Raw genomic sequence first — 26,080 nt, forward strand, 5'->3', positions numbered from 1 at the left:
GGTATCTGGAGAGGGGGGGAGGGAACTTGACATTAGCTTTAACTTCTTAACTGGCGTGGACGCGGCGCCAGCCCCAGGACTACCTAACGCCAATTGGCGTGCAGTCCTGAGGGAGTGTTTTGCAGGAGATCGCGCGTGCGCATCTCGCTTGAATGATAGAGCTCCGCTCTGCCATAAGTCTCCCTGCGGTGATCGCCGCTAGGAGAGTGTTAGACGGCGAAACCGCCATCTATTTACATAGTACAGCGCTAGCCGTGACACGGCTGTCCCCTGAGACACACAGGAGCGATCCGCTGTCATAGGCTGACGCCTATGACAGCCAATTGCTGTCATTGGCTGAGTGTGGGTGGGAGGGAGGATAGGAAAAAAATATAAATGAATAGTAATAGTTATTATTAAAAAAAATGAAATATTTACAAAAAATAAATAAAAATAAACATCTTGGGAGCAATCCTCGCCCACCAACTGAAAGCTCTGTTGGTGGGCAGAAAAAAAGGGGGAGGGGGATCACTTGTGTACTGAGTTGTACAGCCCTGCAGTGGGCCCTTAAAGGGTCACTTAAGCCATAAAAATCCAGCCCCCTGCAGGTGTCCGGTGCCCACGCAGTCTCGCTCCGATGCTCCTGTCCCCAGCCGGCAGCCACTTCTGTTTTCGGCGACAGGCGCTGACAGGCCTGGGAACGCGAGTGATTCTTCGCATCCTGGCCGCAATAGCGCCCTCTATACTGCTATTGCGGCCAGGACCGCGAAGAATCACTCGCCTGGTCACTAGGGGGGGCTTAAAGCGGAACTGTAAAGTGTTTTTAAACACATTGGGTATCATTCATGAAGGAGCTGTCGGTAAGGAGAATCAATGCGGGAAAACACCGCTGCCGGTATTTTAGACTTCTGGGTGGGCATTCATAAAAATGTATCCAGGTGCGATAGCAGTGCGGAGATTCCCCGAACTAGGCTGGTGGTAGGCAGGCGGAGACACAGGAAGCAGCCGAGTTGATACATTTCTCCGTGTTCCGTTCTACTGCAGCTGCCTGGGAGGTCTGTGTCTCCATTAACTTTACATTAGTATCGCCACATGAGAGGGAGCGGTATTTCCCGTCCACATACCGCTTGTGTAATTCTTTATGAATTTACATTTTGTTACATTTGTTCCGATAATCACCGCACAAGGCGGTGATTTATCACTCTGCTCAGTAGTGTCAGTTTTTCATGCGGAAAGAGGCTTTATAAATGCCGAACTTGCTGAGTGTTCGGTAAAGTCAGCTGTTTTAAGCATTTCCGCATGCGGAAATGCTTTATGAATGATAGCCATTGTTTCACTTACCTGGGGCTTCCCCAAGCAGCTGTCCTGTCCCGCGCCGGTCCTGCCTGAGCCTCCGTTCTACCGCCGCTGTGCCATCGACTTCTAAGTCGACTCCAGCGCAGCCCTGCCAATAGCAGGGGACGTGAAGAAAGGATACGCGTGACCAGAGCCGCACAGGCGCAGTGGCCCGGCGGGCGAAACCGAAAGTAGCTGGCGGCAGGAGAACGGAGGCTCGGGCAGGACCGGCGCGGGACAGGACGGCTGCTGGGAGCTTGGGGAAGCCCCAGGTAAGTGAAACAATGTGTTTAAAAACACTTTACAGTTCCGCTTTAAGCCTGGGTCCTTAAGTGGTTAAAAAGCTTTAAAAATACAATAAATGAATAAATAAATAAAGCTGAGTCTGCATTTGGGCTTTGATATGAAACAAGATCTCTCTAGCTCTGTATGTAACTATTGACTGTCAAGTACTGCTGAAGAATGCGCCACCTGGCGGCAGCAGACGGGAGAAGGGAGTATGCACGTCTAGATGGATGCCGGAGTGCTAGTTTTTGATACCCGGTCGCTCTCCCCAGTCTCATTTACAGACAGTGTCTGTGACACAGGGCAGTGCAGCAACAGCAGCAGCGGCCGCCTCTCCCAGGCATGGCACAGGGCTCCAGCTCACTATGGCAGCAGTGCGACAAAACACCCTTGACTTCCAGCTCTGCGGCACAGGTAAGCAGCAGCAGGCGGGGTCAGCGGCGGGTCAGCTTGCATGGAATGAATGAGGCAGCTGCGTGTGTGCAGATTGCAGGATGACTGGTGACTGAGCCATGCTGGGGGCTTATGCAAATGTCTGCAAGGGGTGTCTCCTCGTCTCTGAAGGTGACAAATAGTTGCACAGGAAGTTGTACCTTTCCCCGGTCATATCCTTATGACACATGAATGGTAGTAGGCAGCGTGCAGGAGCTCAGTCTCCAGGCTTGGCTCTGCTTATGTCAGATTTGATCCTCTGTAGAGGGTAGAAATGGAATGTCCTTACATATATTCTCCACTCCAGGCCTTATTGTCACACAGCCTGTCTGCTGCAATGTTTGCCCATGCCATCACCTTGGTAATTGGCTCTGGCAATGTATAGAAACCAGCAGAGGGATTTCAGGCCTTAGCAGTGCTGGAAAGTGCAGTGCTTATTATGGATTATAATGTTGGAGCTTGCTGCACATGTAACCTTTGTGTGCCTTGTCCTGCTCATGCTGCTCTGGCAGGGAAAGGCAATGATGGAATTTCTTTTTATTAGAGCAATGGGACCATGCAAGGTGCTTTTGTCTTGCTTGTGGTGTGATTGGAGCAGCTGAGGATGTGAGCTCAAAATACAACTTCACGGAAATTTTGTGCTGGACAGGTGTAATGAAAATATTGCAACCTGCATTATTTTGCAACTTGAAAGGACTGCGCTTGCACACCTTCTTTCACATTTTCCGGCTGTCATTATTTGCAACTGCCTGTGTTTAGTTCCCTCCAGGTGGGCGTTTGCTTCCCTCTAGGGGGGTGAAAAGTTGCCCAGTAGAGGAGGGTTTTTGTGTGAGAATAGGTTTACGGTAGGTTGGGTTGCATTTTGTGATACAAATACATGGAGATAAATGGTTAGGTTGCACTTTCTGATAGCGATGGGTATATACTATTGCAACCGGTTGCAAACGTTTTCACCACCCAGGCATTAGTTTAGTGGTGACAAAACTAAAACTTTGGATGGAGCTAGTTGGGTGGTGATTAATTATCTGACAGCATCATTGACCGTGAGGGTATTAAATCATTAGTCCTGTGTAAATTCCAAACAATCCAGAAAATCTGCACACTCAGTATTGCAGAATAAAGCTCAGTTTATTCACATATTGTGACAACAGTCCATTCATAATGCCAACGACTGTTTCAGGGCCATGCAGGGTCCCCTTTGTCAAAATATCAGAACATTATGTTCTGATTCCTTGACAACGGGGACCCTCCATTGCCCAAAACGGTTGTTGGCTCTGAGAATGGACTTTTGTCACGATATGTGAATAAACGGAGCTGTATTCTGCAATATTGAGTGTGTGGACATTCTTGATTGTTTGGATTGCTACTAATCTGGTCCAGCACCTTGGAAATGGTGTGTGACTCTCCTTTTGTGACCTTTGTAAAACCCAGGTTCGCTCCCCACTCATACTGGTAATGGCGCGTGTATAAATCTTTGGAAACCGAGGAATCCATCTGCTGTGTAGTTTTGTCAGGAAGAGTTGTATATGTGAAAAAGAACAGTTCATGCAAAAATACAAAAACAATGCTTTTGTATTCAATTTACTTTCTTCTTCATGCTTGCACTGTGCCCACAAACCTTAAACGACAACTGTAGCGAGAGGTATGTGGAGGCTGCCATATTTATTTCCTTTTAAGCAATTCTAGATGCCTGGCTATCCTAATGATCCTCTGCCTTTTAATACTTGTAGCCATAGCCCCTGAACAAGCATGCAGGAGCTCAGGTGTTTCTGACATTATTGTCAGATCTGAAAAGATTAGCTGCATGCTTGTTTCTGGTGTTATGCCGGCTCGTTTATTGCGCCGGATTGAGCCAGCGCATTGCCGCTCGTCCCCGCTGGCGCTTCCTTATCACTGCTCGATTCCCTGCCATTGTCCGCCGGCGGGAATCGAGCGGGCGCGGGTCGAGCGGCATGATCGGGCCAGCTGAATATTATCAGCTGGTCGATGCACGGTACCGAAACGTACCGTGTATACCCAGCATTATGTAGTAGGCCTGAACGATTTTTAGGAAAAAATTGAATTGAGCGATTTCTGTCCAAAATCACGATTTTTATTCGATTTACGATTTCCTTCAAATCAAGCTTTGTTTCCCTCTGTACCTCTCAGTCCCCCTCTCTCTTTTTGCACCCTCTGGGTCTTTCTCTGTGCCCCCTGTCCCCCAAGCTGCAGCTATGCTGGGCATACCTTCCAGCACGAGTCCAGCGATGCCCGTCTATCCACTTCGCCTCCTGCAGGATCTAATGCACGGCATACGTCCTGTATGTCATGTGACATACAGGAACCAGGAAGTATGCCGTGCACAAGAGCTGTCAGGCGGTGAGAGAGGATGGAAAGCGTTCGACTCCTGTCAGAAGGTATATCCAACACTGCCGATGCTGCGGGCTACACACGCCGAGACTTAAGGGAAGTTTGAAGCCGCTTCTTCAAACTTCCCATGTGGAGTTAACGTCATCGCAGAAATTGCCACTTTGACGATTCCAAAATTTGTGAGCTTGGTGATTTCGATTTCAATTCAATTTATCTTTCAGGCCTATTATGTAGACAGTGCTGCAGCCAAATAGATCAGCAGGGCTGCCAGGCAACTGGTATTGTATAATAGGAAATAAATATGGCAGCCTCCATTTTCTGTTTACTACAGTTGTCCTTTAAGACAGTGTTCTCCAACCCTGTCCTCAAGGCCCACCAACAGTGCATGTTTTGTGGAAATGCACACAGGTAGGTAATTGGCTCTGCTGCAACACTAACGACCACCCCACCTGTAAATGTGTGGTTTCCTGCAAAACATGTACTGTTGGTGGGCCTTGAGGACAGGGTTGGGGAACTCTGCTTTAAAGTGAACCTAAAGGCATATAAAAAAAAAAAAAAAAAAAAAGAGATGAACTCACCTGGGGCTTCCCTCAGCCCCCTGCTGCCGATCGGTGCCCTCCCAGCTCCGCTCCGATGCCTCTGGACCCGCCGGTGACGACTTCCGGTTTCGCTGTCACCGGCCGACAGGCATGGGAACGCGAGTAAGTGTTCGCGTTCCCAGCCTGTATATCGCCCCCTATGCTGCTATTGTCGCCCGGTGACGGCGAAACTGGAAGTCGTCGCCGGCGGGTCATGAGGCATCGGAGCGGAGCTGCGAGGGCACCGATCGGCTGCAGGGGGCTGAGGGAAGCCCCAGGTGAGTTCATCTCATTTTTTTTTTTACTTAAGGTTATCTTTAAGACACATCTGACAATCTCATGCACACCTTGTGGAAAGGAGGAATATCATTAGAAAAAAATCTGCTGAGATGAATTTGACAGATTGACTAGCATCTTTTGCTGTTATCTTTTTAGGTCATTAACCATTTAAGTATCAGAAGTTTCTAGCCCCTTAAAGAGAAACTTAACTAAGTTAAAAAAAAAAAAAAGTTTCACTTACCTGGGGCTTCCCCCAGCAGCCGTCCTGTGCCTGTGCCATCACTCACCGATCATCCGGTCCCCTGCCATGGCTCAGTTTCATTTTCAGCAGTGCTTGTTTTTCATCACGCTACCGTCCTTGTGGCCACCTTGGACCTGCGCAATATGTGTAATACATACGTATGTACGCGTAGTAATGCGTACGTACGTGTACTGCGCAGGTTCAAGATGACTACAGGTAAGAGCGTGATCCTCTGGTAAGGACCAGAGACTGGTCTTTACCAGAGACTTTCTTTTTACCAGAGATTTTCTGGTTGAAAAAAAAAAATGTCCAACTCACCGGTGGCTGGAGCGAGGTGAATGACAGCGCACCCTGCTGCCACTAAACTCCCCGGTGGCGTTAAATACTCTTCTCCATCTGAGTAGTAGCAACTCAGAAGGAGATGTGATTTGGGGTCTGGCGATCGCTGGATTACTGTTACGCACCACAGGCAGTATAGCACTAGTGCTATTGCAGCACCCAGTTTTGGCGCTGGGTGCCAAATCAACCAAATTGACCTTGGTAGGGGCTGGTGACCACTACAATACAAATTTTATATGTAGAATTTGTATTGTGTCTGACACCAGCCCCATCAAACATTTTTTTTATTGTGTTTAGCTTCTTTCAATAAAGATGATAAATATTTAATGTCAGAGTGGTGCTTCTTGCGGGATTCTCTTGTGTTTTTAAGATTAGTGTTTCATTGTTTCTCCCGGCACAATTTGTTATTGCTATGTGTAACTTACATTTCCCATATTTAATTGGGCATGTTGGTGTGGTGCTTGTCCATATTTTTTCAATTACTGTGGAGCAAAAACGGGCAAGTTTAATTTTAGATATCAGCTGGAGAACATCAGCAATTCTGTAAACCTGGCATCCAACTAGTAAAAGGCATATTTTGGTGTCAGGTGTATGTAAAGTGTGAATTGCAGAAAAGTTTGTGAGTCAAAATTAAAATGGGCTGTATTCACTAAAATCTCATACATGACTTATGTATCACCTAATTGATAAAAATAACCTTTCAGCTAGGGCTGCTCAAATCCGGATCCGGAGACACTCGGATAGTTGCTATCCGGATATCTCCCAGTAAACCTGTGCGGGGTGGGCTGGGGGTGTCAAGCTTACCTGTCTGATGTCTTCTTTGTGCGCTCCTGGCGCCTCCCACGATGCGGTCCACGCGCGTCACGTCATTACAAACACTTCCTCCTTCAACCCGGAAGGAGGAAGTGTTTGTAATCACGTGACCGCTGCGTGGAGCGCATCGTGGGAGGCGCCAGGGACGGACGAAGAAGACGTCAGACAGGTAAGCTTGACCCCCGCCCACCCCACACAGGTTTACTGGGAGATATCTGGATCTCAACTATCCGGGTGTCTCCCGGATCCGGATTTGAGCAGGCCTGTTTTCAGCACATTTACAGCCACAATAGTCACTCATAGTAAGTTGTTCCTGATTAACTTTATTTCAATATTACTTTTCTCTCCTTAATTATATTATATTTTTGCTCTTTGGAAGCTCAAAAAGGTAACATAGGTAAGGTGAAAACAGGTGAAAAAGCTTTGTGAATCATGCCCAATGTATCTGATGTGAGTGAAATTATCAGCCTGCATCTGACACACTTTACCAGCTGATTTAGTTACACGTGGAATGCTTAAGATGCAAGAGCAATGCTAATTTGTCTAATGCCTCAAAGCATTCAGCTTCAGCCTTACACTTGGTACACACTATGAGATTTTCTGGCAGATTTACTGTCAGATCAATTATCTCTAACATGTCCTATCGATTTCCTATAGAAGGTAACAGAAAACGGTCGGAAATCACATCGGACATGTTGGAAATAATCGTTCTGGCAGGAAATCTCATAGTGTGTACCTAGTGTTATGCTGGGAATACACAGTACGTTTTTGAGGCCGCACGATCGATTCCCCGCTCGATTTTTCGCCCGATTCTCTTATCTTCCATTCATTTTTCTTATCTTTTTCCCATTGTTCCCTATGCGAAATCGAGTGCGGAAACGATCGGGCGTGAGATCGGACATGTCAGAAATTATCATTTGAGCCATCGAAATAGCTCAAAAACGTACCGTGTATTCCCAGCATTAGCAAACACTTTTGCAATCTTCTGCTGTGGTTCCCTACCCATAGTCACCTCCTGTGGGTCTTCAGCATCAGGTCATGTGACTCCACCATCTGGCCATTCAGTACATGGAGCCAAAGCAATTTCACTCTGCTTCAGCTTCCACCGGTGCTTCCTCTTCCAACCCTTTATGTCACTCCAACATCATTGCATAGTTACATAGTTATTTTGGTTGAAAAAAGACATACGTCCATCGAGTTCAACCAGTATAAAGTACAACACCAGCCTGCTCCCTCACATATCCCTGTTGATCCAGAGGAAGGCGAAAAAACCCTTACAAGGCATTGTCCAATTAGCCCCTAAAGGGAAAAATTCCTTCCCGACTCCAGATGGCAATCAGATAAATCCCTGGATCAACATCATTAGACATTACCTAGTAATTGTAGCCATGGATGTCTTTCAACGCAAGGAAAGCATCTACGTCCCCTTTAAATGCAGGTATAGAGTTTGCCATAACGACTTCCTGTGGCAATGCGTTCCACATCTTAATCACTCTTACTGTAAAGAACCCTTTCCTAAATAAATGGCTAAAATGTTTTTCCTCCATGCGCAGATCATGTCCTCCAGTCCTTTGAGAAGGCCTAGGGACAAAAAGCTCATCCGCCAAGCTATTATATTGCCCTCTGATGTATTTATACATGTTAATTAGATCCCCTCGAAGGCGTCTTTTCTCTAGACTAAATAAACCCAGTTTATCTAACCTTTCTTGATAAGTGAGACCTTCCATCCCACGTATCAATTTTGTTGCTCGTCTCTGCACCTGCTCTAAAACTGCAATATCTTTTTTGTAATGTGGTGCCCAGAACTGAATTCCATATTCCAGATGTGGCCTTACTAGAGAGTTAAACAGGGGCAATATTATGCTAGCATCTCGAGTTTTTATTTCCATTTTAATGCATCCCAAAATTTTGTTAGCTTTAGCTGCAGCTGCTTGGCATTGAGTACGATTATTTAACTTGTTGTCAATGAGTACTCCTAAGTCCTTCTCCAAGTTTGATGTCCCCAACTGTATCCTATTTATTTTGTATGGTGCTAGACCATTAATACGTCCAAAATGCATGACTTTACATTTGTCAACATTGAATTTCATCTGCCATGTATGTGCCCATATAGCCATCCTATCCAGATCCTGTTGCAATATGACACTATCTTCCTGAGAGTTGATGATTCTGCACAATTTTGTATCATCTGCAAAAATAGCAACATTGCTCACTACTGCGTCTACTAGGTCATTAATAAATAAATTGAAGAGCACTGGACCCAGAACAGACCTCTGTGGGACCCCACTGCTAACAGTCTCCCATTCTGAGTACGATCCATTGACCACAACTCTTTGTTTTCTGTCCATTAGCCAGTTCCCTATCCGTGAACACAGACTCTTCCCCAGTCCTTGCATCCTCAACTTTTGCACCAGACTTCTGTGGGGAACAGTGTCGAAGGCCTTTGCAAAGTCCAAGTATATCACATCTACAGCATTTCCAATATCCATATTAGCATTCACTACCTCCTAAAAGCTGAGCATGTTAGTCAAACAGGACCTGTCTTTAGTAAACCCATGTTGATGCTGAGAAATAAGATTATTTTCTACTATGAAGTCATGTATAGTATCTCTTAGTAACCCCTCAAATAGTTTGCATACAACTGATGTTAAGCTTACAGGTCTATAATTTCCTGGATCTGATTTTTTGCCCTTCTTAAATAATGGGAAAACGTGGGCTGTACGCCAATCCACTGGGACTCTGCCAGTTGCAAGAGAGTCACAAAAGATAAGATAAAGGGGTTTATCTATAACTGAACTTAATTCCCTTAGGACCCGAGGATGCATGCCATCCGGGCCAGGTGCCTTGTCTATTTTTAATTTATTTAGTCTTGCCTTCACTTCTTCCTGCGTTAAGTATTTAATATTACAGTTAGAAGATTGAGACTCTTCAGCCTCTGTAGTTTGCAACAGTGCTGTTTCTTTTGTGAAGACAGAAGCAAAGAAAGCATTTAATAACTCTGCCTTACCTTGGTCATCCACCATTGAGTTCCCACCCTCATCCTTTAGGAGTCCTATACAGTCAGCCTTTCTTTTTTTAGAGTTAATGTACTTGTAAAACTTTTTTTGGGTTAGATTTGATATCCTTAGCGATTTTGTTTTTCAGCTTCAATCTTTGCCTGCCTAATTTCTTTTTTTTACAATTTTTATTGCACTCCTTATAATTGCTTAGTGCAGCCTCGGTCCCCTCCTGTTTTAAGACCTTATAGGCATTCTTTTTCCTCTTCATTTTATCGTTAACCTTTCTATTCATCCATAAAGGCCTTTTTTTTATTCCTAGATATTTTGTTTCCATATGGGATATACATACTACAATATTGATTGAGTATAAGTTTAAAAGCTTGCCATTTCCCTTCAGTGTCTTCCCCTTGTAGTACATTATCCCAATTCACCAAACTTAGTGCCTGCCTAATTTGATTGAACTTTGCTTTTCTAAAATTCATAGTTTTAGTGGTCCCGCTGCCCCGTGGCCTATCAGTCACCAGATCAAACGTTATCATGTTGTGATCACTATTTCCAAAATGTTCTTGAACCTGCACATTTGATACATTATCTGGTCTATTAGAAATGATCAGATCCAGTAACGCATTCCCCCTAGTTGGTTCAGTTACCATTTGAGTCAAGTAATTGTCCTGTAGTGCTGCCAGAAATCTGCTGCTTTTACCAGAATGGGTAGCCTCAATACTCCAGTCAATGTCTGGAAAGTTGAAGTCGCCCATAATTATGACCTCATTTTTACTTGCAGCTTTTTCAATCTGCTGTAGTAATCGCAGTTCTGCAGCTTCATTAATAAGAGGTGGCCTGTAGCATACCCCAATAAGCAATTGGCAACTTTTATTTCCACCATGAATATTTACCCAAACGGACTCCACATCTTCGCAATCTTCCTCCATCTCATCGTTGAGGACAGCTGTAAGAGAATTCTTAACAAAGAGACAAACCCCTCCACCTTTTTTCCCTGTTCTATCCTTCCTAAATACATTGTATCATTTTAAATTAGCTATCCAGTCATGGCTTTCATCCATCCATGTCTCGGTTATTCCCACAATGTCATAGCCTTTGTCATTCAGAATGAACTCTAGTTCGTCTATTTTATTTGCAAGGCTCCAAGCATTGGTTACCATGCACTTTATATTTTTACCACCACATTTACCAATTTTGTTTACATGAAATGGGCTACTTGAATTTTTACCAACCTTCTTCATCATTGTTTCACTTGCCAAAACCACGCCACCCCGCCAAACAGAAGAGTAGAGGGAGGTCCCGTGGCTGTAATGGCCATGCCTCCCGTTCAACCAGGAACAAAGGGAAAGGGTAAATGGTGTAAGTGCCACACTCTCATTCCAAATAAGTGGGTGAGGTTTGGTAATAGTAGGGCCACATGTTTATTTGAGGACATTGAATTTGCCGGCTATGTCAATAGAAAGAGAGGAGCCATGTAGGCGAGTGATCTATAGAGGAAATGCCAAGAGGACAGTGGTTGACTGCAAACTATTGTGGTATATAGGGATGAGCATACCACATCGGAATGCTGTTCTGAATGATTCCGAACAGAACAAGCATTTGAGCACTGCGGATTGTAGTGTGTGGTGTTCGATGCCACTTCCGCGTGCTGTCCTACACGGTGCGTTCCAGCTCTCAATACTACCTCCTTCACAGCTTGTTCACTTTAGCTGAATTTCTCTGAGGTTTCCTGCTGAACCAGCACCAGAGGGAGTAGCAGGAGAGTTCAGAACAGCATTCTGAAACAATTGTTTAGGAGCGCTCATCCCTAGTGATGTAAAGGGTAAACAAGGACACTGTGACTGACAAAGATGAAAGGTATGGCATATGGGTGAGCAGCTAAAGGGGTAGTGTTCAGAGAGAAGAAGGTTTATTGCCATATCTTCCAGTTTGGCTAAATGGAAGAGCCTCATAAGAAATAACAGCAGCAGACACAGTGTCAAATGGAGATAATCATGCTTCACTGAGCCCTAGCAAGGTAAAGGAATTGGAAATGGCCATATTTCCCTATGGAGTTTTTTTTTTTTTTTTTTTTTTTAATGCAAGGCAAGTCCTTTCTCCTCTTCACTGCATGCCCCCTCCTACACGCATGACATCTCAATATTGTCCTACATGTTATGCGTGCTGTACAGAGTTTTGTGGTTGTGTGCAGATGGCAGTGGAGAGGGCTCAGCATTTGGGGTGGCGGTGAAGTTTGTGAGTCAGGGTCGGCAGCACTTGCTTTTATTTGATAGAGAGGTTAGCTATGCTGGGGGGTGAGAGATATACTGGCCACACTAGTTATGGGGAAGGGACAATGGTATGCTGGACACAGTTTTTAAAGGCGAAGGGGGTTATGCAGGGTGGTGCACTAGTTATGGCATAGAAGGAGAGGGCAGTACCCATATTTGTTATTGTAGGGGGAATGGGGTCCACAGTTGTTATGAGGGAAGTGTGAGTGTGTTATTTTTATATGACCCCGAGAAGACCCATAGGGAGGTGTAGCACCATCAGAGGTTTGCTGTTTGCTTGGCAGGCCCCATTATTTGTAGTGTTATGCTCCCATAAGGCTTCTATACCTTAATTGATGTAATGTTAATGATCTTGTGGTCTATTAAGGGCTGGAACCCATTAGAGCATTTTTGAGCGTTTAAGGAGTGCTTTAAATTTCTCTAAACTCTCTGCCAAAGTAAATAAATGTAACAAATTCCACAGCAGCAAAATCGCAATCGCCGGACATGCAGCATTTTGGGAGCGTTTGCGCTTAAATGTAAAGGATTGAAGCGTTGGCAAATCGCTCATGAATCGCTACATATAGCGATTTGTGTACAATTTTAAATTACTGTAAAAAAAAAATTGTAATACATTGAAAGGACCAATCAGAATTAAAATCGCAATTTGCTATCACAATCGCTGGCAAAAAGCTTACAGTTTTTAAGATCGCTACCAAAATCGCCGGAAACCGCTCATGAAATTACAAGACGCTAATTTAAAACGCTTGTGATTTATAGTGGGTTCCAGGCCTCATACACAGTTTTCCCCTATTGCCTGCCTGCAGAAGCCAGTGCACCAGAGTCTTTTGCTGTCTTCTTATGTTCTAAATCGTAATAATGTCAGCACTCCTTATGTGAAGTATAATGAATAGAATGACATTAAGGCATTTCCTAGAAGTTGCATTTTAATACTGACTGTAGAACACCACATTGTTTCACTATATCATCTGCCAGATTGCACAATTGATTAAATGCAGTTTTCACCACATTCAGCTAAACAGAGAGAGCTATCACTGCAGTTCAGCATTGCAGTCATCTTGCAGGTCATATGGCCTGTTCCAATCTTACATCATGCTATTGCAGCATTACCTTACTTACTGAGCATGCATTGCTCATTATAACCGGTTTACTCCTGAAGGAATGGTAACTGAAACGTACATATGCTCCAACCTATAAGCTGTATGATCGCCTCTATTAAACGCTAAGTAAGTGTGTGCTTTTTTGAGCTCAAGTTATGACTACTTCATATATCTTAATGGTGGGAACATTTGCATGTTGCTGTGCAAGTGACAAAACATTTCTAAAGTGACCTCCCTGAGGACCCAATGTGCATAAGCTTGTCTCAGATCAGTACATAGTGATGTGTACAGGGGGGAAAGTTATGTGATCATAAATGCCAGACTATACAGGTTGCTTTTCAGTTTTGATTTAAATGTGTCCAGGGTTGGGGCTGTCATGATTGGGGTTTGCAAAGCATTTCAAAGGGTAGGGGCAGCATAACAAAAAGCTCTGGCTCCTAAGGTTTTCAGTTGGTCTCTGGGGGTGGTCAATTTATTGGACCCTTTTGATCTGAGTTTGTGGGAGGTGTGACGCAGTTGCAACAAATCCTTCAGATATCTGGGGTCTAGGTCCTGTAGGGATTTGAATGTTAGCCTCTAGAAACTATTTCCCTTATTTTGGATGTGGTGCTTGTACATAACCGTTTTAACTCTCACATTTGTTCTACTCAAGCACACTCCTTTAGATGTGGATAGATGGGACTGTAATGGCACATATCTGTTTGACTATACATGCTTGGGCCTTGTTGCTTGAGACAGTGCAAAATGACGCAGGGAAATTTGGGCGCACCATGCCACGCCGTAGGCCGTAATGTGAATTATAACTATATCAGCGCTCAGACATCAAAAACGACGTACGTCTTTCTTCCTGGATCCATGGCAGCCTGGGTAGGGTGTGTACCTCAAGGATGTGTACTTTCCCCGCTTCTGTTCTCCTTGTACACAAATAACTGCACCTCCTCCTCAGACTCTGTCAAGGTCATTAAATTTGCTGACGACACAACAATCATTGGCCTCATCGGCAGCAACGGAGAACAAGACTACCGCAGCGAGATAGAATCTGCAATTGTTGCAGGAAAAACAACCTTGTCCTAAATGCTACAAAGACAGTCGAGCTGATCGCTGACTTCAGGAAAAACCCTCCCACTCGCCCACCAGTCTACATAGGTGAGACCGAAGTCTCCAGAGTTTCATCGGTCCGGTTCCTTGGCACAACCTTGTCGTCTGACCTAAAATGGAGCTGAACACCATCAAAATTCAGAAAAGGGCACAGTAGAGGCTATTTTTCCTGCGCCAACTCAAAAAATGTGGAATGCCTCGGGAGCTGCTCATCAGCTTCTACATCGCCACCACAGAATCCATACTTTGCTCCTCAGTCATCATCTGGTATGTTAGTGCATCAGCTAGTGACAGACATAAACTGCAAAGAGTCATTGGTGAGGCGGAAAGGATCATCGGATTGCCTCTGCCACCGCTCGAACTCCTTCACAGGGCAAGGATGAAGAAGAGGGCCACCAGGATCTCCCGTGACTCCTTCCACCCTGGCAGCCGCTTCTTTGAGCCCCTCCCATCTGGCCGGCGCTTCCGCACCATCCCATCCAAGACTACCAGGCGCAGGAACTCCGTCTTCCCATAGGCTGTTCTGTTGCTGAACAACACAGACCCCTGACTTTCCACCTCCTAGTCTGCAACCAGCATGACTGCCTTTGGTGCAGCTATTCCACTTCTCCTCTGCATCCCTACTCACACTGCCCTTCTTCAGCATTACTCTCCGCCTTCTCTTCTGCACTTTCCGCGTCTCATTGCAACTGACACTAATACCACTCCGAATGTTATTCTACTTTTTATGCTGCTAGCCTGTTTATCTGTAGTTGTAAATGTACTGTATTGTTAAGTGTTGTCAGTATATGTACTGTACCTGTGTATGTAACATGTACAACTGTTGCTGTTGTACTTTGCCTAGGCCATGTGTACCACAAGCAATTCTGAGTACGGCTCCATCGCACTTGGTGAATAAATCCTTCTTGGGGAATAGTAATGAAAGCTGCCAGGACTTTTGTAGGAGCCGTGTGAGCTGTTTTTCGGCTTTGCCCTGCGCCCAAATTTCCCAGCGTGGATTTTGCATATATGCCTTGTTGCTTCCATCCTTTTGGACTGCTTGTCCCTGCTCCTCTGTCTGTCTTGCACCTCTTGATATTTGGGTTTTGATTCATAAGTAACTGTTGGTTGGTATTGATTGTTTTGTAATGCTTACTCTATAGGGTGATAATTGTCTACCTTAATAAATGGGTCTGTGGTGACTCCAAAACGGTGGATTTATATTTGGATACATAAAGGATTGAAGAGTATTGGTCTTTGTGCTTTTTACACCAATGTATCTGATACATTACCTGGTATTGATTGCATTCAGGGATGAATGCAGCTGCTGGGCCATGGAAGCCCAATTTTTTGAAACTCTCTATACACTGGTCTTGAGCTAATCTGCAGGTCATGCGAAGTTTGGAAGTCTGTAACTATTGACTCTGCAGAAAGTTGGTAACTTCTACACAATGTGTGCGTCAGTATGTGCTGACTTTAAGTTGCTGTTCTTCCTATTATATTATAAGAACACGTTTTAGAATAACATTTCTGGTTGACCATGGAATATTTACAAGGCAGGAAAGTTCACAAATGGTCTTGCTGCACAGGTGGCATTCTATTGTGGTGCCACGCTGAATGTTGCAGAGCTCCTGAGACCGACCCATTTGTTTACTAGGTGTTTGGTTTTATACTATGGAATTCTACTGGCCCATTCTTGCTTCTATGTTCCCATTCCTGCTTAGTGGGCTGGGTTGTCACACTGATAGAAATTAGAGAACATGGTATGACAGCAAGAGCCACCTTCTGCCTGCTGTCTGTTAAACACACAAACTTAGAGGTAGCGGTAATCTGAATCATGGCAAACTGTATATTAAAACTTTCAGCTAAACAGCACAGTAATTCCATTCATTATAAAATGAATGGGATCGTAACCCAATGGGGGAGTAGGCGGTTGAGCACCTGCGTTAAGCAGATGTGATGAAGAGGCTTTATAACTTTTTATACGTTCCTGTTTGCAGCTGGATGTTGATATTGAGCTGTCTGTATTTGAAGATTAAAATGGAATTCCTGCCTAGGATAATTTAGTTTTGGGTAGAGCAGGGAAGGCATTTGACTGTTGAACTATTGTCACCATTGCCGAGATTTCTCCTCATTGACTATCCTTGGCATTTATGGATTGCTTATAGAGAAGCAGTAGTTCATTCTCACTCTATTCAAACTAAGGGTAGAAAAACAGCAGGCATAAGGTGGACAATGTGTACAGATCACTGTACCTGACCTTGGAGTCCAGCGTTACCCATTTCCCGTCTGCTCTTCTGTCTTCACTAGAAACAAGTATCTCATACGTAAACATGTATGCTGGCTCTTTGACTCGGCTGCACAGTTTGAGAAATGTAATTGCCTTGTCCTCTATACTAAACTCTTAAAAAATCCCATGCATCTCATGTCTATCACAAAACACTGAGTTTCCAAAGCCTAGCAGTTCTTTATGTAACATAGTAGCGAATGGGCAGAACATGATTGTCTGAAGCAAGCACTGGGGCTCAAACATACCAACTGCTAACAAAGAGAACAGAATGGGAGGTGAGCATTGATTAAAGAGGAACTCCAGTGAAAATAATGTAATAAAAAAAAAGTGCTTCAATTTTACAATAATTATGTATAAATGATTTAGTCAGTGTTTGCCCATTGTAAAATATTTTAAATCCCTGATTTATATTCTGACATCACATGGTGACTTTTTTACTGCTGGCAAGTGATGTAGCTGCTGCTTGGTGTTTTGGCAGTTGAAACAGCTGTAAACAGCTATTTCCCACAATGCAACAGGGTTCACAGACAGGAAACTGCCAAGAGTACGTACTCAGAATTTCTTTGTGGGAGGGGTTTCACCACAATATCAGCCATACAGCACCTCCTGATGGTCTACTTGTGAAAAGGAATATATTTCTCATGTAAAAGGGGGTATCAGCTACTAATTGGGATAAAGTTCAATTCTTGGTCGGAGTTTCTCTTTAAGCTTAGGAGTTGTATTAAGAAGGTGAGTTTTAGGATATCCAGTAGGGAAAGTTGTGGGGGTTGTTGGGATGCAAAGGGTAAGGTTAGCTATTGGGTGGGCTGGTTAGGTTTAGGCATTAGGAAGTTATATATGAGGAAGCATTTTACGCTGTGAGAGGGCAGAGGTTAGGACTAGGTTGTAAGAAGGATTTTGTATTAGATAGAGAACAGGTTAGACATTAGGTAGGAGAAGAGCAGAAATGACACAGAAGTACCCACCATCATAAGAGCTCAGTCCCAAAGCCAGTAATAGAATATCAACATACTTTATCAATATTCTGTCACATGCTTTTATGCTCAATTCATCTCTCTTTGTAACTATGTGAACCCTGTTTTTTTTTTTTTTTTTCATACCACGCCCATTTCTGTATTATATTATTTTGTATCCAAAACTTCATGTCACCCTGCTAAGTCATATTATATTATGAGTCACTACTACTACTGATTTATGTAAGCATGTGTCCTATAATAAACAAAGTGGGGACTGGCATACTCATGACATTTCAGACCCTGTTCACAGTGCTCACTTGCGTTGCAGAATAATTCTGCATGTCAGCTTGGTACCCATATAATTCTATGGTCTGTTCACAGTACTGTGTTGTAACTGATTTGGAATCTGATCGGACATGTTGGAAATAATCGATCTGACCTGTCTATCTGGCTGTTTTCTAATGTCTGGTACACACCATGCAATTTCCTGTCAGATAGACGGGTTGAATCTATTTTCGACAGGTCCAATCTGATTTCTGATTGCTTTTCTGATCAATGTACTTTGTACTGGTTGAACTGTACTTTGTACTGGTTGAACTCGATGGACGTATGTCTTTTTTCAACCAAAATAACTACAGTGGTGTGAAAAACTATTTGCCCCCTTCCTGATTTCTTATTCTTTTGCATGTTTGTCACACTTAAATGTTTCTGCTCTCCAAAAACCGTGAACTATTAGTCAAAGATAACATAACTGAACACAAAATGCAGTTTTAAATGTTGTTTTTTTATTATTTAGTGAGAAAAAAAAACTCCAAATCTACATGGCCCTGTGTGAAAAAGTGATTGCCCCCTTTGTTAAAAAATAACTAAACTGTGGTTTATCACACCTGAGTTCAATTTCTGTAGTCACCCCCAGGCCTGATTACTGCCACACCTGTTTCAATCAAGAAATCACTTAAATAGGAGCTATCTGACACAGAGAAGTAGACCAAAAGCACCTCAAAAGCTAGACATCATGCCAAGATCCAAAGAAATTCAGGAACAAATGAGAACAAAGTACTGTAATTGAGATCTATCAGTCTGGTAAAGGTTAGAAAGCCATTTCTAAAGCTTTGGGACTCCAGCGAACCACAGTGAGAGCCATTATCCACAAATGGCAAAAACATGGAACAGTGATGAACCTTCCCAGGAGTGGCTGGCCGACCAAAATTACCCCAAGAGCGCAGGGAAAACTCATCCGAGAGGCCACAAAAGACCCCAGGACAACATCTAAAGAACTGCAGGCCTCACTTGCCTCAATTAAGGTCATTGTTCATGACTCCATCATAAGAAAGAGATTGGGCAAAAACGGTCTGTATGGCAGATATCCAAGGCGCAAACCACTTTTAAGCAAAAAGAACATTAAGGCTCGTCTCAATTTTGCTAAAAAAAATCTCAATGATTGGCAAGACTTTTGGGAAAATACCTTGTGGACCGACGAGACAAAAGTTGAACTTTTTGGAAGGTGCGTGTCCCGTTACATCTGGCGTAGAAGTAACACAGCATTTCAGCAAAAGAACATCATACCAACAGTAAAATATGGTGGTGGTAGTGTGATGGTCTGGGGTTGTTTTACTGCTTCAGGACCTGGAAGGCTTGCTGTGATAGATGGAACAATGAATTCTACTGTCTACCAAAAAATTCTGAAGGAGAATGTCCGGCCATCTGTTTGTCAACTCAAGCTGAAGCGATCTTGGGTGCTGCAGCAGGACAATGACCCAAAACACACGAGCAAATCCACCTCTGAATGGCTGAAGAAAAACAAAATGAAGACTTTGGAGTGGCCTAGTCAAAGTCCTGACCTGAATCCTATTGAGATGTTGTGGCATGACCTTAAAAAGGCGGTTCATGCTAGAAAACCCTCAAATAAAGCTGAATTACAACAATTCTGCAAAGATGAGTGGGCCAAAATTCCTCCAGAGCGCTGTAAAACGCTTGATTGCAGTTATTGCTGCTAAGGGTGGCCCAACCAGTTATTAGGTTCAGGGGGCAATTTCTTTCTCACACAGGGCCATGTAGGTTTTGAGTTATTTTTCTCACTAAATAATAAAAACCATCATTTAAAACTGCATTTTGTGTTCAATTATGTTATCTTTGACTAATAGTTAACGGTTTTTGATGAGCAGAAACATTTAAGTGTGACAAACATGCAAAAGAATAAGAAATCAGGAAGGGAGCAAATAGTTTTTCACACCACTGTATGTAACTATGATTTTAAGATCAGATCGGACCTGTTGGAAATAATCGATGTGACCTATCTATCTGATGGGAAAGACAAAAAAGCTTGCTTAGGGCCCGTTCACACTAGAAGCGCTTTTCTGAGCGTTTTAAAATCGCTCCCATTCACTTTCATTAAAAATCGCGAGAAAAAATCGTCCAATTTTTACCGCAATTTTTAATGAAGGTGAATGGGAGCGATTTTAAAAATCGCAAAACGCTCACTAAAGCACTTCTAGTGTGAATGGGCCCTTGCTGACTTTCTTTGAAATGCTGCTGCCTCAGTGTCTGAGCCACGCACTTTGATCGCGTATGCAAATGAAGTAGGCCAGATGCGGAAAGGAACTACTTTATATCTGGATAAGCGTTTAGGATCAGTTACAGAAATTGATTGATTTACTAAAGAACGTGTGTAGACAAGCCAGTGTATGGAAGCTTCATCCAATCATTTTCATATGGATGAATGGTTGTGCCTTTCAACCTTTAGTAAACCTTTAGTAAGTCGCCCTGAAAATCAGCATGACAGCCAAGCACCTAACAATTTTTCCAAAGTAGGGATGGCAACCAACATATTTCTCTCTTGATCAGTTTATTTTTTAATGAGGTACAATAAGATGTTGCTGTTTTAGGCTGAAATTATGTTCTGATGGAGCAGCAGTGCTATGTTACCTCTACACAAGAATTCATGAAATAAATGTGATAACTTAGACCCTGAATTTGTTCTTTGATGTCTAGACTGTACACCTGTGACTAAAGGTGCGTACACACACTGTACATGAGTAAGTATGGCCAGGCCTGGGCAGTAGCCCAAAGTCACTGGTCCATGGGAAGAAGAAGAAGACCCTTGCCAGCAGCGGAGGGGACAAGGAAGTACATAGGAAGCCTCCGGAGCAGCCTGTTGTTGGCAACCCCTTTTTATTTTTCAGTGTATGAGCCCAAGTCACCTAGTGACCAACACTTGGGAAGCCAGGCGTTCAAGTGTAAAAATGGTCGGATTTTAACTTTCTCAATAGAATATCAATGAGTGAAATTTTATTGGTTTTTGGTGTCTCCGCTTACTTTTTCTGAATCTGAAGCACATTCACCCAGTGACCTGCTGTGTGAACTTTGGGATTCTTGGCATCAACAATGTAAGAATGGCAGCAGGTTGAATTTCTCCATTGAAGTCAGTAGGTGAAATTTGATTGGCTGTTAGTGGCTTTGCCCACTTTTTCAGCCTTTTAACCTTGGTGACTTTGGAACCAACTGTGCAAAGAACTGTGACTCTGACATTAATACTTTGAGAATGGCAGCATGTTAAATTTATCACACTTGAAGTCAGTGGAAGAAATTTGATTGGTGGTTTGTTTCTGTCTTTTTTTTAAATTTCCAAAATGTGACCAAACTTTTCAAACTGCTGATGACCAGACATTACTGCTAAGTAGTCATCGTGAGATTGCTAGTCAATCCATAGTACTCAGAAAAGGTAATATTTTTTTAAAAAGACCTTTCTACAAAAAAGGTGGTCTCTTCATGTTTCATTATAGTTTTTTATACATGTAAACCAGTCTTTAGTGGTAGGCATATGGTCAGATCTCCAATAAATGATACCGATAATGCGTCAGTAGCAAGAAAGAGAAACATTTTAAAGTATTTGTACACACAGTAGAGAGAGCTCAGCAAAGGTGATCTCTTGGGGCCATCTTAGCCATGAGTCTGGTGTCTGTACAGTTGCTACTTAGCGCACTGTCAGGGTTTGTGACTCAAAGTGTTACTGGCAGAGGATCAGCGGGATAGCCTATTTGCATTGTTCAAATGGAAATAAATATGGCAGCCTCCATATCCCTTTTGATTCAGTTTTCCTTTAAAGGAAACCAGAGACGAGTTACTCTAAAAGATTTATACTTACCTGGGGCTTCCTCCAGCGCCATAAGCACGGATCGCTCCCACTTCTTTTGTGCAGACTGACCGCGACTGGCAAAAGTTACGGGACCCTGTACCGGAGCTGGAGAAGGCTGAGGACGGCGGCATGGGAGCAATCCATGCGGATGGGGCTGTAAGAAGCCCCAGGTGTGTATAAATCTTTAATAGTAACTAGTCTCTGGTACACTTTAAGTCTCTGGTTGGCTGGTATGTGCTTATACTGTAAGTGATCTTGTTTCATGTCTTCTTTCATGTTTCGGTTTGAAGCCAATATAATCCCAACCGGCCAATCAGACTTCCAAATTGTTCCAACATGTACATATCATTCTGCATTCATTTTTTTGGCAAAGGATGCTGGAAGATAAAATTGTGATGAAAATGGGTTTTAAAAGTTTTTATTATATGTGGAAGCAATTCATATCTGTGATTTTTCTCTAATGAAGGTAGTCAGTGATAAAGTAAAAGAAAGTAGTGTGGGCTTCTTAAGTTAACTGTGAGTGTGTTTTTAAACACAAGGGACCCTCCCCTAGTATAGAGAGGGACTGTGTATGGAGAGGTGCTGTTTCTCCCCCTTAAAGGATACCCGAGGTAACATGTGACATGATGAGATAGACATGGGTATGTACAGTGCTAAGCACACAAATAACTATGCTGTGTTCCTTTTTTTTTTCTTTCTCTGAAAGAGTTAAATATCAGGTATGTAAGTGGCTTACTCAGTCCTGACTCAGACAGGAAGTGACTACAGTGTGACCCTCACTGATAAGACATTCCAACTATAAAACACTTTCCTAACAGAAAATGGTTTCTGAGAGCAAGAAAGAGATAAAAAGGGGAATATTTTATCAGTGAGGGGCACACACTAGTCACTTCCTGTCAGTACTGAGTCAGCCACTTACATACCTGATATTTAACTCTTTCAGGCAGAGAAAGAAAAAAAGGAACACAGCATAGTTATCAGTGTGCTAGGCACTGTACGTACACATGTCTATCTCATGTCACGTGTCACTTCGGGTATCCTTTAAACAGGCGCTCTGGAAAGTTACTATGTACATGCAAAGTAACAGAAAAATGGTTAGGCCCAGGCCTGTGGAGTCTGTTTCAGAGACATTTTTGGGTACCTGGAATCGGAGTTGGTGGTTAGTGGTTTCATAAACATAGGAGTCTGATGATGTTTGAGTCAGAACAATTTTAGGTGCCTGGAGTCGAAGTCGGTTGATTCTTGTACCGGTTCCACGGCCCTGGTTAGGCCTGGGACCCACAGCAGCGCTTTTAGCTGTGCTTTAGAATCGCTGGCAATTCCAAAAGCGCTAGGCCAATGTAAGGTAATGCAGGTGATTCCACAGCTGCGACTTTCTCAAATCGCAATCGTGTTTCCTGAAGAAATTTTGCAGACAATATCATGCAGTTACCAGAAAATCACAATCACTACAGGATTGTGCTGAAAATCATGGTATTTTGCACTACTGGAGATATGATTTCCAGATGTTCCAGTGAGCCTCAGGCCTTAGTGCTATTCTTATTTTATTACAGAACCAGATAATTAATTCAGTGGGTGTTCAGTAATAAGGACCTCTGTAACGCTGATTAAATAGAGTACCTTAGACTTCACATAAGTCAAAATGGTTAAAATGAAAACATTTTGAACCACAGCATTTTCTGTTTAGTTCCCTACATTTTAGTTGGTATTGGAATTATCTAATGTTAAATATTGCTATAAATGCTGAAACTCTCTTAGGTATGTGTCTGCGTTGCTGGTGCTAGGAACTCAGTTCATTCCATTTCTGCAGTTACAAGGTCTGGCAGAGCAGACACTGCAATCCCACAGTTATTAGGACAACACTTGGATATGCAGTTTGGTACAAGCTCAGTGCCGAATGAATGTGCTCATTTTCTAGTTTCACGCAGGATACCCATTCATGCCCTAATTAAGCTCAGGACCTGGCACTGGGACTACATTTTTTTCTTAAGGAACATGTTGTGTCTTACAATATAACTAGAGACCTTTCAATGAAAACAGTACATGGGAATGCAGTGGTGCTTTTTTTTTTGCTTTATTCTAAATCAGTGGTATTTATATTTGCATGGAAATTTACAGTCTTAAAGTTCCTGTCGTTGTGTAGAAAGCGACAAACAAGCGTGCATTAAAGCAGGAATTAGAATTTTCTGGGCAGCATTGTGTTATATGTAAGGTGTTTTGCATAGCAATAACATTCAGCAATACAGATGAGAAACTGCAAACTCATTGCTCCATGGCACTTTCCCTGCTGTACTTTCCAATAACTTGATAAAATGGTAGTGCCAAAACCTCTGTCTGCCCTGGTGCAGGTATCTGGTACTGACACAACGGAGAATAGCATGTGCTGGTGGTTAAGCAACAGTTATCTGTTTGTGACGTCATTACAGTGTTTGTGTATTTATATTTAAGAGTTGTTAAAAGGTTAAAAAAAGAGCTCTGGTCTGCATTAAACTTGTACTATTGCTTGTAGCCTTATTCAAGAGTCTGGCTTGTCATCTTCAGCATGTACCATAAAGGTCCATACACATGCAAGATCATTGTCACAGGGATTGGTAACCGATTTCGCCGATGACATTCCAGGGCCAAGGTTGACAGACGCGTCACTAGCCTGCAGGTTGGCAGTGTGTTTTGTTGCTATGGCATGGATGGGAGGAGGAGGGCCAATAGAGCAGCATGGGAGTGATGTCACATTAAATCCTGGTAAGTGGGGAGAGCAATGCTCTCAAGCGTAAGGATCTGTCAGGACGGATAGCTGGTCGAGGGGTCGGGCTGCCGTACACACGCTGGATTCTTGGCAGTTATCAGCTGCCCACCCACATTTCATCTTGTGTTTGTATTCGGCTTAAAGTGCACCCGAGGTGAGAGTGATATGGAGGCTGCTATATTGATTTCCTTTCAAGCAATACCAGTTGCCTGGCTGCCCTGCTGATCCTCTGCATCTAATACTTTCAGCCACAGACCCTGAACAAGCACATGCAGATCAGGTGTTTCTGACATTATTGTCAGAACTGACAAGATTAGCTGCATGCTTGTTTCTGGTGTACTTCAGACACTTCTGCAGCCAAATAGATCAGCAGGGCTGACGGGCAACTGGTATTTTTTAAAAGGAAACAAAAATGGCAGCCTCCATATCACTTTAAGGGCTGCTTCACATTACTGGTGCTTGCCGATGGGGATCAGCAAATTGCTAGTGCAGTGTTACCCAATGAGGGTGTTTCCACAGCAGTGCTGTGATTTGTTTAACCACTTAAGTACCAGCGGGCTCTGCCCCCTTAAGGACCAGAGACCGCTGGTACAGGAACGGCGGAATCCCGATGACTCGCCGCACATACCTGTCGCAACAGCCGTCACCGCGGCACGTCGGGATCCTGGGCCATCCACTCTGCCGTCTCTATGACAGCAGAGTTCCTGTGAGCCGGTCAGGAGCCGCTTTCATTGGCTCCCGACCCTGTCTTTCAGTGTAAGCCAATGGGAACGGCTTGCATTGAAAGACAGGGCCAGGAGCCAATGAAATCGGCTCCTGACCGGCTCACAGGGCTCTGCCGTCATAGAGACAGGCAGAGCCAGTGAGCTGCGGCGACAGACAGCGGGATTAAGCGGCAAGATAGGCGGGAGCGACGGAAACGGCGGATGCGCGCATCGGCGGTTAATTAATTCTATGCCCTGCCAGCCAGGTGACCACCAAAACAGGGCATAGATTTCAGTTTAGCTCTGCCGAGCGGATCCGAGGTGAAAAACTAACTATAACAAGTAACTTGTCTATATATCTTATCTAAAGTTTAGATGGTTTACACAGCAAATCTAGCTGCAAACAGCTTTAATAGAAAATGATTATTTTTTCCTGTGATACAATGACAGCAGCCATGCTGTTTGTAAACATTACACAGAGGCAGGCTTATCTGTATCTTGTGCACACAGCCTGTGAAAAACACCTAATTCCCCCCCCCCCCTCCTCCCCTCTGCCTCTGAAATCAATGGCTAGTAACACCTCCTCCTCCTCCTGCCCAGACTGAGCTCCCATGAGCCCTTGCTACTGCCAAGGCTCTCTGAAAACCTGTGGGCGTGGTTTATTTAGTTTATAGGGAATTAGAGTATTAAAACAAAAAGAAAAAGTATTTGGCTTGAGGAATGCCTTATAAACAATAGGAAAGGAACACAATTATGCAATGAAAGTTCATCTGGGATCCACTTTAAAATAGCGATCATGCTGCATGGTTCACACTTGCAAATCACAAAATGAAATCGCAATAGCTAAAGCTACTTACAGACTATAATTACTATATCCGCAGCATTGTTCATCCAGAAAAATAGAATCACATCGCAATGATAATGGAAAGTTGCAATGCAACACATACAGTGCAGCATACAGTAACATACAGCAACAGACATAGGGCTTGATTCACTAAACTGTGATAACTCATATCACGGGCGCGCTAGTGTTTTTTGCGTTTTTGCAGGCGATCACGAATTTTTGCGTGCAATCGCAAATTTTCGCAAGTGAAAATTTGTGATTGTGCGCGGAAGTTCGCAATTGCACGCAAAAACGCATGCAAAAATGCTAGCGCGCCCGTGATATGATTT

General features: G+C 43.5%; 1 protein-coding gene across 2 annotated transcripts in view; it reads left to right on the forward strand.

The window, feature by feature from the left end:
* Positions 1–1,886: 1,886 nt before the first annotated feature.
* LOC137546941 (spermine synthase-like) overlaps positions 1,887–26,080 on the forward strand; it is a 206,336-nt gene continuing 182,142 nt past the window's right edge. For both annotated transcript variants that reach the window (XM_068270019.1, XM_068270020.1), the window contains exon 1: positions 1,887–2,013. In XM_068270019.1, coding sequence (XP_068126120.1) covers positions 1,965–2,013 — 49 coding nt within the window. In that variant the 5' untranslated portion in view covers positions 1,887–1,964. The remainder of the gene's footprint in view (positions 2,014–26,080) is intronic.

The sequence above is a fragment of the Hyperolius riggenbachi genome, chromosome 2, assembly GCF_040937935.1.
Source record: "Hyperolius riggenbachi isolate aHypRig1 chromosome 2, aHypRig1.pri, whole genome shotgun sequence".
NCBI classification, from domain to species: domain Eukaryota; kingdom Metazoa; phylum Chordata; class Amphibia; order Anura; family Hyperoliidae; genus Hyperolius; species Hyperolius riggenbachi.